The 13,844-nt window shown below is 38.6% G+C and overlaps 1 protein-coding gene across 4 annotated transcripts in view; it reads right to left on the minus strand.

Annotated features, from left to right (window-relative positions):
- Positions 1-13,844, minus strand: part of ulk4 (unc-51 like kinase 4) — an 84,824-nt gene that overhangs the window by 29,639 nt on the left and 41,341 nt on the right. For 3 of the 4 annotated variants that reach the window (XM_020596891.1, XM_020596888.1, XM_020596889.1), the window contains 8 exons: positions 11,223-11,356; positions 10,750-10,871; positions 10,384-10,440; positions 9,774-9,825; positions 8,948-9,042; positions 6,758-6,809; positions 5,763-5,937; positions 4,023-4,115 (listed from right to left, as the gene is read on the minus strand). In XM_020596891.1, the coding sequence (XP_020452547.1) occupies positions 4,023-4,115; positions 5,763-5,937; positions 6,758-6,809; positions 8,948-9,042; positions 9,774-9,825; positions 10,384-10,440; positions 10,750-10,871; positions 11,223-11,356 (780 nt within the window). The remainder of the gene's footprint in view (positions 1-4,022; positions 4,116-5,762; positions 5,938-6,757; positions 6,810-8,947; positions 9,043-9,773; positions 9,826-10,383; positions 10,441-10,749; positions 10,872-11,222; positions 11,357-13,844) is intronic. The other variant, XR_002274659.1, reaches the window with a different exon arrangement.

The following is a 13,844-nucleotide window of genomic DNA, read 5'->3' on the forward strand; positions in this document are numbered from 1 at the left end:
CCCCTATCAACAACATATTTTGACTGAGACTGTTACAGCATTCGTGACACAGGGTTTTTGTTTAATGCCATCAGCACCATTGAAGTAACAGCTTCAAATCAATTTTAACTACTTTTCTTTTTAGTTGAACAAAAAAACACACTGGTCTCCAAACACTGAGAAGACACTGTCTGAAGGGACAGGGTGCTTGTAGAAACACAGAGCTGTAGACAGTGACTATATCTGCAGTAGCTATGTTTTTACTTGGCATGATAAATAAATCCAAAGATCAATGATGCACTTTATATTCAGCTCAGGACCCTTTGTTATGTCTTTTATAAACGGGTAAATGTGGGTGTGTGTGTCTGGTATTACTCACCAATGACAGGACTCACCTTCCTCATGGGGACCAGCATCTGGTCACCACCATGTAAATAATTGAATTTTAGGGTGATGACATGGTTTAAGGTTAAGATAAGAGTTAAGGTTAGGTGTTAGGCAAGTAGTGGTTAAGGTCACAGTAAGACTCCAGGAAACCCATGTAAGTCAAAATAAAGTCTCAATGAGAAATGAAAACAAAACATGTGTGTGCGTGTCTGTGCTTGTAAAGGTGATGGATGGTCTCCCATTAGGCAGGTGACAGGCTAAGAGATGAGAGGACAGGCCAGGCCAGCACAACATGATAAACTGGACCACCTTTAAACTACCAGCCATACATCAAAAGACACTGTGCACAGCACCAGACACTGACCAAACAGAACAGACTTCCTATAATAGAACACATCATCAGTGTTAGTTTTATAACAGAGAATATCTATCACAATATGGACAACTACAAAACTAGATCAACCTCTGCTCTAGTCATTCAGTATATTCCTAATGTCAGATGAAACACTGAATCTTAGATGATTCTGAAAAGGTAACATGGACCTTGTTATTTCAAGTGAAAGGATACAAGTCAAGAGGTTACATGTTAGCTCTTATCAGATTATCATATACTTCAAGGCACTGGAAAGTATTTCCCCAGAGGATGGTCCAAATATTCATAAATGACACACCTCAATGAGTTTTTGTATCATCTAAAGAATATCTTAAAATATTTCTCATCCATTTATTCACACCAGAGAACAGTCTAGTAAAGCAGACCGTTACATGCAATTACAGCCTTTTAGCATGTGAAAACTATCGTGATGGTATTCACACCTAATGATTTCACTGTTCTCTGGCTTATTAAAGAGACTTAGATGACTATAACAATTTGATGATGTAATGTTTTTGCAAGGTTAAGTCAATGTCAAACTGTTAACTAATGCCAACATAAACAGAAAACAAACACAGGTAGGAATTAAGTTGTTTCAAACAAATGCTCTTCTACACACATAATAGCCAACTCAATGAAATACTACCTCCTACTTGGTTGATAAACAGGTCTAGGCCAGATAGATATATGTATAAGGACATTTAAACATAACATGGGCACACAAGTCAGGGATGTAACCACACAGCATGGGTTTCTCTGGCTAAAGGTCATAGTAAATGTAGTTGTTTGAAGGTGTGCCTGGGCTGTGATAATGTAGAGAGAGACAGCAGGCAGCCTTCCCAATGTTAATGTCTCCAATTTACCATCTAATTACGGCACTGCTGACTTCATAGCGACACTTATCTAACCAAGACCCAGGCAATTTAATTTTTGATTGTATAACTGCAGTGATGGAGGGAGAGTTGTGGAGAGAGGGCACATGGAAAGACAGAAATTTGAACTAATGTTAATAAATTAGAGATGGTGAGAGAAAGAGAATGATGGAGACATAGAAAAAATGTACAATATTGTTAATAATGTCAGGAGAGGGGGAGGGGGAGAGAGAGAGAGAACTGGAGATGTAGAAAGAACAGTGCTGCCACCAATTTGGAAAGTTCACGTCACTCTACTAGTGTCAAGAAAAGAGGGGGATGAGGAGAGAAGGAGGAAGAGAAGGACGAAGACGAGAAGGGGTAATATTACTGATAAGATAAGTAGGGGCGTATTCAGCAGTGAGGGAGAACTCTGATCTGTAGAAGAGTGGGAGAGATGGATGGAAATGGAAACAGAGTGGGATATTAGTGATAAAATATATGTAAGTGAATGGAAGCAGGGAGAAAATAAGGTTAATAATCATGGCTGTTGTAAATGAACACTTAACACTAAAAGATGTCATGTGAAACAAAACTATGGATGAGGTACAATAATGACATTTACATATCTATGACCACTTGGAGATTCACAAATATCAATAATGACCACCTGTAAGACAAAATGACCAAAAGGTAGCTTGCCCTATTTATGTTACAGCATAACAACTATTTTGCTACTTATGGCTCCTGATTCCATCATTTGGCTAACGGACAGCCGGAATAACTGCTCCTTTGAGACACTGCGCCCTCTTCTCTTCTACTTTTGCTCAACTTCGCTTCAGAGCCAGGAGGTGATGCACATCTATTCACGCTCTTTCACACATTAACACTAAATCCCTTCTACCATCATCCCTCTCCTTTTGTCAACATTTTCTCTCCTTCCTAAGGTTCATTTCAGTTCCCTTAATTACATGCTCCATGTTTCCCTCACTTTTGACTTTTCCTTGTGTCCTAGTCATGCCCATGTAAGATGAAAAGAAAAAATATGGAGGAATTGAGGAAGCATATTTTACAGACAACATTTCTTCTGATCATTCATCCAATCACCAACTGATTTCTGATAAAGGAGCAAATGATGCTCTTGTGTATCTTCGCTTATGGCTCCTCCAGCAGCTTCCTCATTCCTCAGGGCCAGAATAAAAGCTTTAAGACATCCTTCAAGATGGCTGACTGGAACAACTTCTGCGTCGATCGAGGAGTGAAGAACAATCAAATAAAGGAACTGGGATTTAACCCTAGTGTTAACCTTTCTTCCCATAAATCTTTCTTAGTCTCCATCCCTATACATTTCTTATGTCCTCCTGTCCTTGCTTCCACCCATTCCTTGCCTCTCTCTCCCTCTGCTCTTTTCACCCCCCTTCTGTTTCAGTCAACAGCAAGAAGACAGATGACCAGAGTTTCAAGACTTATTGACAGCTGTTGTCAGAACACATCTATCAAGCACACATACTGTACATCAGTGCACAAACATGTGAGAGCACATACACAGGCAAGTCACCTTATTGTTAGAGAAGGGATCAGCAGAATTTCAACAGCAACAGAGCAATGGCAACAAATCATTACCTCTTTTTATTTTGCTGTCAGATGACTGCTTCGTCAAGAGATTGTTTTTAAATTCCTGAATAGCAAATTACTTCAACATTATGCAGTAGTGACTCTTACCTTAACTGTAGAAATAAATTGGTGTTAGTGTCATAAAGAGTATGCATTACACTTTTAAACAAAGATCTTCAGGAGCAGCTACTGTGCTGAGATACATCAGCACAATATTTCACATCTTTACACATCTCAGCTGATACAGCACCTTATACCTGCCACTGAAGTGATTGCTAATGTAGAAAATACCAGCTTTAAGACAGATAAGAAGGTTCTTCTTCAATGTAGATCACTAGCACTGATGCAGCTCTGCTGATGATGCCATTAGCTCTGAAATTGTCTCACCTATGTCAATAAATACAGTAAATGATCATTTGTATCTGTATGCACTGAAGTGGGTAAATAAATCACTGCCAATGGTTTGTGTTTTGTTTGTTTGTGAATAAAAATAGTACTAGTGATTCAGAGTGCTGAGCTGCAAATTAATGGCCTTGACATTAACACATTACACACATAAAGCCTAAAATGTACCTGTGTGCACCTGTATGACTGTAAAAAATGTTTGGTCTTGGATAGAAAACCAGAAAAATAAAGTAAAAAGTATCTCCAGTTAACAAAAAATGTGTCCACATAAAATCTCAGTTACCGTAAGAATAAATGATATATGTTATGAGATGAATGCAGGCTGTGCAGCAGTGGTATTACATTGCTTTAACAGTGTGGGTTCTGTGTGTGATTGAGTGTTTGTGACTGATGAAATGCCATGTGTACAGTACCTGCAGGTCTGCGTACTGTGCTCAGTCATTGATACCAGCAGTTTGACTGCGTAGAGTGGGACAGGCTCTGCTGCTCGAAGGAGAGACTCATACCTAGATACAAACATGCATGAGCACAACATTTGGCTTTCGTAGTGTTAATAAATAATGCACTGCTCTGATCATTAGTAACGGAGTGTAAACTGGAACAGACCTAAAGAGAGGGGTAGAGAAGAGAGGGAGATATGATCAGAGAAGGAGAGAAAAAGAAAAGTGGAGAGAGGGGTAGAGAAGAGAGGGAGATACGATCAAAGAAGGAGAGAAAAAGAATAGGTGCCAAGGAGAAAATTTGAGGAGGAGTGCATGGAAGAAAAATGAGGAAAGAAGAAATCCATTATCTATACCACTTATCCTGAAGAGGTCACAGGGGTGCTGGAGCCAACCCCAGCTGATACTGGACGAGATACACCCTGGACAGGTAGCCAGTCTATCACAGAGCTGACATGTAGACAAACAACCACACACACTCACATTCACTCCTATGGGCAATTTAGAGTCACCAGTCAATGTGTTTGAACTGTGGGATGAAGCTGAAGTAGCCGGAGAGAACCCGCACAGGCACAGGGAGAACAAACTCCACACAGAAAGGCACTGGGTCAGCCAGAACTTGAACCCAGAACCTTCTTGTTGTGAGGTGACAGTGCTAATCACTGCGTCACCATATCGCCCTCCACAAGACATAACATAAGACAACTAGAAAAGAGCATTGCAAAATGGGGGATAAAAGTAATAGTAAGAGTATAGGCAGAGACAATAGATCCAGACAGAGGATGTCAAGGAAAGTGAGAAAACGCAAATGCCAACATCTATCTGGTATTCTTGTTAATCTGTCATGGTGTAAACATCTGAAAACTGTATTCATCTGTCTCTGCTCTCCACAAATAGTACAGTAATTGGATGCCAACATTCAAAGACAGATACTTGTCAGCTGGATGTATCCGACAAGAACTAGGATGTGACGTGGACCCACAGAAGCAGGATGCACAACACAAAACACTATATACTGTACAGCATTTTATTCTAAAGGAGAGCTAAAGGCAGTATTCCATATTAGTAATTGTTTATCATACCACTAATATCTCAATATATGTACAATTATCTTAACTAGATTAACACCTGTAGTTAGTTAGTACTTGAGTAGTTAGTAGTTTCAAGCCAGCACTGTACTCAAGCTGCTTCAATATTGTGTCTGTATACAGCTAGTATGTATCAAAAATAGCTGGACTTTATACAACATTGTCTTGGTTGTTAAAGGGGTGGTTAAAGGAAATATGAATTTAATACTGAGAAACATAATCAATAAAAGCACCACTGGCACAAAACAGAGGGCAGGAATAATCTTAGTTAGAATCAGAATTAGAATCACAATCACAATCAGCTTTATTGGCCAGGTGTGTTGGACATACTTGACTCTGGTACAGCGGCTCTCAGTGTGTATGTACATGTCCTTATGTAAGGCAATAGCAAAGGGCAATTAAACAATACACCTATATAAGGTTGCATAGTATAACAAATTAAACAGTATAAACAAAGCAAACAGACAAGGAATGTTCATTAGGAAATGAGCTAAAAATAAGAATAAAAATAGAGTACTTAAAAAATGTGCGTTATGTTGCATTCATGTTAAAAAACACTACTCAAAGAACCAATAACCCCTTTAAGTTCCTACAAAAACAAGAATTAAGACGCTGTCAAACCAACCTTGGAAGCAAAGATTTAGTGATGACAGCCAAGATTTGACTGGAAGAGGTCCCATCAGCTCTTTCTGTAGCCCTTCCGTCTTCCTTGTCATGTTCATCAGTACCATCACCATCGTGGACCAGCAGGACGAGGCTGAGTTCGGACAGCACCCTCAAAACAAAAACACACCACTCCACTGAGGTGCAGACACAGAGAAAGAAAGAGAGGATTTACAGTATATAATATACAGAAGAGCAACAACTGGATAACATCATGGCCATTGCTCTAAAAAAGACTGGACATTGTTCATTTAGAGTCAGCAGTAGGCCTATTTCTTATGCCTAAATGTAAAACCAAATTTAAAATTAAGGAAAAAAAGATGGTTGATGGTATGTTTTGACCATATCAGTGTATGAATATTAGTGACTTTTACTGTCCTAGTTTCCTTCTAGGATTATTAAAATATTTACTGTACATCATTAATGGAAAACCAGCATGTATACAAAAATAAAGAGGAGGACTCAAGGTTACAAGTGCTTAAAAAACTGTGTGAAACAGTGTAACACAAAGCAAAGGAATTAAAGGCTCACAGAAAACAAACATGCTATTTCACCCTGAGAAACTAGCTCCACAAAACCTCATTGTGTCATGCTGGGGACCCACAGAAACTAAATGGTAGTGACACACCAAGGGTCCAAAAGCAAAACAATTACACTTTTCACTACATACAGTTGATTAATGCAGACTTTCTTTTTATGACCTTAAACATTAAAGGTTAACCTCTCTGGCTGATCAGTGCTGTTGTGTGGTATGCAGCGTAACCATTCGGTTGTCAGGACAGCCCTACTGTTCTAAACCTGGCCCTTCTCCTCCATTCTTTCACATTTGCGATTTCCTCCATCCTTTTTTCATTTTAACTGCCTCCTTCACTCTGACGTTTTCATCTATTTCTATTGTACACCTCCTCTGCCTCACTTCTATCGCTCTCCCAAAAACAACCCATCATCTTCTCTTACCATTTCTGCTGAAAGCCAGGGTTGTCAGAGGAGGCAGGACGGCATCCACAACCTTCAAGAGACATAAATAGACAAAACCACCTTCACAAGTTATACTGTATTGGTCCTTGACCACGAATACTCTGTGAAAAGCTGATTACCCAGTCTGGTAAAGTAATGCTAGAATCTGACAGACTCAATTACAGTCTGCAGATAATGTCTCCATGAACATGAAACAACACAGGTCAAAGCAGGCTGAAATTGTGTAGCAGTACAAAATGAGCTTGTAGAGCCAGCAACACTACTACCAGTGAGCGGAAGGCTTTATATGGAAAGGTTCATGTTTAATCTCACTGTTAACCATGAACAGTATAAACATGATCAATCATTCAATTTGGTCCTGTGAAAAAAAACATTACAGCAATAAAAGCAATTTCAGCCTTCTCTTAAAAACTATTTAATATACTGCAAATCTAAATAACAAGATATGTTTTTAGATTAAACTCAATAGAAAGCACTGTACTATATTAATTCAGTGGGTATCAACCATACAGACCACTTTCACAGAGTATCAAATTACTATGGAAATGCACTGTTGAGTGATTTCTTTGATCACATGCACATACACACCCACTTACAAACACACACTTCCACTACTGTCAAAGCCTTTATTTAGGTATGAATCTGTATTGCATGAATTTGCATGATGACTAATATTACCATGGAAACAACACTAATGCTGAGTTAGTGTGTGGGGTCATTACATTGAAGCCCAGAGAAAGGAAACTACAAAGGATGTTGTCCACCACTTAATGGTCTGTGTATTAATATCACAACCATCAAAAGACTGAATGGCGTGTGTATGTCTGAGGCAGGAGGCACGGTGCAGTCTCTCTGAACTGTTAACTATGGGTGTTATGTCCCGCCACTCTCTGAAATCCTTTCTTGTCCCTGTTTTGTGTTCTTTTCTATCACCACATTTGAAGGATGAATTTCATTCAGTTTGCTTTGCAGTTAATTCCAAAATAGTAAAAGGCCATTTCATTCATTCTGTTTTCAGGAAAAATACAGTGTTGGACACATATTTACCTTTTTTAAACAACTGCTAAATCACAGTCAACAGCTTGCCTTCTGGAAATCTACTCCTGCTACTGGTAAACAGTGCTGACAACTCTACAGGGTTTTTAAGATACATGCTGTGCTCAAGATGAAGCTATTGTAAATCATTAATTTGACAACAAATGGGCTATTGCTAGCAAGTAGCACACAGTACATGTTTTCAGACCAGAGGAACTTTTTCAAAGTTCTTAGAACTATTGGACAAAACCCCTTTTTTTGTAAATCCGCACCACAGGAACCGAGAGTGATAATAGTTCTCAGAACACTGTTTAAGCTCTATTTCAGGGTAGGTACAGTTCAAGCACACATTAATTCAACTCGGACACTTAGTGAATTCCTGTCTATGACTACTTGGTTTAGTAAGTAATGCTTAAAAAGCTCAAATGTGGAGATTTTTGAGATGACAAAAATATTTTATTTTTACTTTTTCCCATAGTAAGAAAGCAGTTTGCAGATAGAGTAGTGGGCATAAAACTTACTGCAAAGTCTATTCTGTAATAGGGATTCAAGGACTAAACCAACTCAAACATGACTGTGTGTCCTTCTCCAGCAGGCAATAAAAGCTAATCTGAGCTGGCTGGTGGTAATTAAAGTGTCTTCCTGTGTTATTGACTATCAGTAGCAGCAAGTCTCCTCTTTGCTCCTTTCCTCTATTCTTCATCTCTTTTCTTTTCTCTCCTTCCATCCAGTCTACTTCCTGCTGCTCTCCACATCCATACGTCAATAGTCATTAAACACAATCTCAATGTCACACACATACACAAACACGCACAGATCTGATGAGGCTCTGTTGGTTCAATACTTGATTAGAGTCTTGCCTAATAGCCCACAAGTTGACCATCTGACCACCAATAGACAGGTTTAGTAGACTGGAAAACACACTAAATATAAAACCAAATAAAAACTAAACCAAAACTGAGAAAAGAGTTAGAAATGCATGTTAGAAAGCATAGCAATGTACCAGGATAATGTCTCACTTCACTAAATTCTCAGCAGACAATCAGTCAAACACTAAATCAGACACACACACATGCACTTAGCTAATGCTGTATCAGGTCAGCAGGCAGGAAGTCAGCTTGCATGCATACTTACAGTGCTGTGGTGTGGAGTGATGAGAGTTTGGTGCTGACTCAGGACTTCCACAATGGACAGAGATGTTCTAATCAGCTCCTCACATACTGCTGGACCTAACACGGAATGAAATAACCTTTATGTTTTGTTATTTGGACTGGCTGTAGTCCAGTTGTGAGTTAGTAACTAGATTGGTTGATATGTCATCTAAGCAAGGCACTGAGGTTCCTTGGCTGCTCCAGATGCAGTGCACTATGGCTGACCCTGTACTCTGACCTTGTCTTATGCACAACACATCTGAAATTCATCACTACATTTCTCTCTTCAAGGCTATATTTATTCTCATCTCTCCTCACCGTACAAAGATCAATATATTCTTGTGATCTTGTGAGTTAGTGTTGTCTTCACAACTAAACCTAATTTGCTAGGTTACACAGTATTTCAACTACAGAAGCTTCATTCATTACTTTAAGTCTTGATGACAACAGGAATGTTAAGATCCAATGAAAAAAGCAGATGTAAATGGACTGTATTTTATATAGCGCTTTCTCACAGTGTGTTGCACTGGCCAAAGCGCTTTACAGAGATGATACACCATTCACCCATTCACACACAACATTCACACACTGATGACGACATGAGATGTAGTATAATTTAGACTAACATAAAAGCATCAGAAAACATTACACAATAATGATGAACATAAAGATAAAACACTGTATGGGAGGAAAGCACTATGTTAAACACATAAGACTTGAATGCAAAGTAGAAGCTTTTAAAAGAACTGATAACAGTAAATAATTACTGAACATTTATAAACATTGTAGTTACTGAAAAATTAACACACCCACAGCACTGGCCAGATTTGTTTCCCTGGTGTCTATAGAGGTGATGTAGTTCTGAGAGGAAGAGAGAGGGTAGAAAGAACATATCAATCAAAAACTTTAGTAACACTTAGTCAAGATAATTATACTGCTTTATTTTTTCTTTAACCTCGTATTTATCACTACAGACTGCTCTGTCTTTCAATTGATTTAATCTATCTGCCTGTTAGCAAAACTACTACAATGAAAATGAGTGCTTTGTTTTTATACTACCCTAAATGTCTTAACGGTTTATATGTGTTGGGATGTCAATGTATGTTTAGCATGTCAAAAACAATTGTACAAATCCATCAGTAATTAGTTCTGACTGTTCATACTGTAGATACTGTGCACTCTTCATTGCTGTTATTGCACATCTGGTTAGATGCTAAACTGCATTTCGTTGCCTTGTACTTGTACATGGGTAATGACAAAGTTGAATCGAATCGAATCTAATCTAAAATAAAATTCAAATGCCATCCTAGTTTTAATAGTGGTATTAGATTGTACTGGTGTGAAGATGAATAAGAATTCACATCAAAACAATAAGTGACAGTGGCCAGTACTGTATTACCAGTAGTACTTAGCACTTACAAGCAGTAATCCAATTTGTGCCAGAAACTCTTCAGTAACAATCCGAGATCTGAAAACCTGTGAGAAGACAGAATCAGTCGTACACACCCAACAGACAAACTGAGATGTGGCAATAGGACAATTAAGAGTAATAGCTAAGAGAATTAGAAAAGAGCAGTCCTACATATAACACTCTTGTCCTCGACAAGAGTAATAAAATGCATGAATAATTAAGTAAAGAATTTGCAAAAGAGATGGACAAGGTTGTTTTCAACACTAGAGAGGTATAAGTAATTTTACAAAAACATTTATGCAGATAATCATTCAGAGAACAATGCTAGAACATTAAACTGAAACTGCAATAACACTACTTTTGGTCCTAGTTACTTGTGATGAAAGCAGCTCCAGCACTACAGACACTGTAGGCAAAGTGTGTTTAAGCTGTCTGCTCTGAGCAGTAGATGGGTGCCTCCGCCTGATCACACCTTTCAATGCACTTAAGACATCCTCTGAAAAGAGGAGACAAGACGAGACAAGAGGATGGAAGAGGAGATTAGAATGGATGCAAATAGAGGCCTAATGAGGTTATGCTACAAGAAAAAAACATAGTTGAAATATTTATGCTCTGTGGTAACACTGACTGAATAAGTATATACAAATGACTTAATAAAAATACATTTTTATACAAGACTTGCTTTATGCTGTTGTAAAACTTGTACAAGCACAAAAACTACACAATCACAGTACGGGTTTTAGTTCAGGCTTAAGCCTAAACTATCAAAATATCTGCATTTAAATATTTTGTATTCCATAACGGGCCAAACACAGTAATGTTTCAATATGTGTTAATCTGTCTGTACTCAGTATCAGCGGTGCAGTGCTAGCCAGATATCCAATCATTAAGTCTAGACACTGAGACAGGTATCCTGATTGGCTGGGATTCTCTCTCAGGGGGGTGGCTTTGCGCAGGTCTCTCTCCAGGTACATCACAAGTCTAGAGAGAAAGAGAGACATATTCGTTGCATGTCACAAAATATAAAAAAAAACACTTATCTTCAGCTCTCTGTGTAGCATTACTGATGCATCAGTATTTGAAGGATGAAAGATATTTTCCACTCTTGCTGCTTTTAGTCTCATATTCTCCTGCTCAACCACCCGTGACATGCTCAGCAGTGTCAACTTAGGGACTAACATGTAAATGATGCAGACATGTTAACAATAGGATTCTAGTCAATGAGCAATAAAATTTTGACAGGGTGAATAAAAACAAAGGGACTGGGAGTTTAGCGAAGAGAGAAACAGGCCCCGTGTTTGAGAACATTTTTATTCTTGTCAGACTGTGTGTATTGAACAGTAATCAATAAAATTCTATTCACAAATTCAGAGCAGAGCGCAAAGGTTACCACAGCTAACTGATATTCATTACTGACACGCAAACACACACACAAGTGTGTACCAGTGCACTGACATGTACAAGCACGAATGAATGCAGAGCCACACAGAGAGATTCAGAGAGGTCATAATAGTTAACAAATATTGATTCTAAGCTATAGAGTGGCAGTGGTGCTGAGAATGTAGGGATTTGTATACACTATGTCTCCTTATAATGTTGCATAAAAGATTAGCATCCAGGAATTGTGGTTATATGGAATCCCACACAGCTACTATTACAGAGGTCCAGTGCAATTCAGGAGAGCTCTCATAGCAATTGCTGAATTTTCCATTACTGTCATTGGGTTGGTCAAACTGCAGCCTTTAATACTCTAGTGTCACATTAATATTCACTTCCAGTGTAACCTGTCCTTTGAGACAGTCATGCAAATGACTAGTCAGATTTATCTGTTTATAGACCATTTAAACACATGCCTCTTTCTAATGACTGTAAAAAACAACTTTGCCAAGGTTTAAGTAATCAACAGTCAAAATAAATGACCTCAGTGTAGCTAATAACACCATCTTTAGGCCCTCAAGCATGAAAACCACTACTTCAACAATACTTTAATTGCATGTTATAGGTATTAAATACAAAAGTATAATTAAGAATGACAACATGAAATAGAACAACTCTCTGAAGGATAAGCAAGTACAGCTGAGAGATGGGCTGAGGGAAAAACCTGATGAGGTAGAAAAGAAAGATTTTACACAGATAAGGCAGAGCTAACTATCAAAAATACCCTGAGGCCATGTTCAGTTCCAGTTCCATGCGGGTTTGCTACATTAATAATTTCACTTTTTCATATTATATTTTTTTTAAACAATTACCTCAGTGAGGTGAGGCAGATTTTTTATGTGTCACTCATGGCATGGTTTTCACTCAGTTTAACTTTGGAGCAAAGTGAATGAGTAAAGTCAATTCACAGTCAGAAGCAAACTCATATCAGCCTATATACTGTAAAAAGCAATGTATAGTGAATATGAGTCTGACTGCACTATTATGTAGTGTCTGTTTTGTTAGTATTAGGTCCTAAACGATGAGAATTCTGACCTGTTTATGTTGTTTATAGTGATAACATAACAGCTCACCAAAGTCCTAGTTGATCCTGAGGGAAACATTAGTGTCTACCAAATTTCATGGGAACAGATCTAACTGTGGAGGAACTTCACACAAAAGCATAAAACACCAGAGGATTACCAAATAAAATTTGAAATTAGGATTCATCAGCTGAGAAAAAATAAATGTCTGCACAAAAAAATCACAAAATTGTCTTTAAGTGCTCATAGGATAAACAAAAAAAAAAATGGTGTGCTGATGGTGCTAAATGAAAAGTAAAGACTAGGATTAGTCCTCTGGGGGCCACAAATGCCTTTAAAAATGTTATGGCAAAGCTCTAATATGTGTTGGTATTCATCACTTCTCATTACCTCACCAGCATAAAATATGCTGCCATGTTTTTCTAGCACCAAATGCATTCTGTTTCTCCACAGCACATGAACAGTGTGTTTACTCATCTGTCTCTCTACCAAGCTGCCTGCATCCTGTTTGTCTGCCTATTTGTTTCCCTGCTAGTCTTTCGCCTGTGTGCTCTTCTGCCAGTCTTGCAGCCATTTTTCCAGATTGCTAAATAAACTGAGAAACGTACCACCTCTCTGTCACTCACTGTGGGAGACTCACAAAGTACTCACACACAACTGACCTACAAGTGGCCTGCTGTGTGTGTATGCGCGACTGCATGTGTTGAAAGTCGTCTCACTCCACTCCCAATGGCAATCTTGACACTTCCTCAGTGAGGCCTGCGCAAGTTTATCTCATACAAACACACACATATTTTCACACCACTGAGGAGCTAATTAAACACAGTGTGCCTGGGTGAGAGCAGGAGTGAAGGAAAGATGTGTATCTGTGTGTGTGTGGCAGAATCATGTGGTGTGCTCAGTGGGAGAGAGACAGGCAGGTCAACCCTGACAGCTCTAACACAGGTGAAAGCAAGTGAGGTAGAGAGAGAAAGAGAGAGAGGAAAAGAGCAGAAGAAAAATAAAAATAA

The sequence above is a fragment of the Monopterus albus genome, unplaced genomic scaffold, assembly GCF_001952655.1.
Source record: "Monopterus albus unplaced genomic scaffold, M_albus_1.0 scaffold31.1, whole genome shotgun sequence".
Lineage (NCBI taxonomy): Eukaryota > Metazoa > Chordata > Actinopteri > Synbranchiformes > Synbranchidae > Monopterus > Monopterus albus.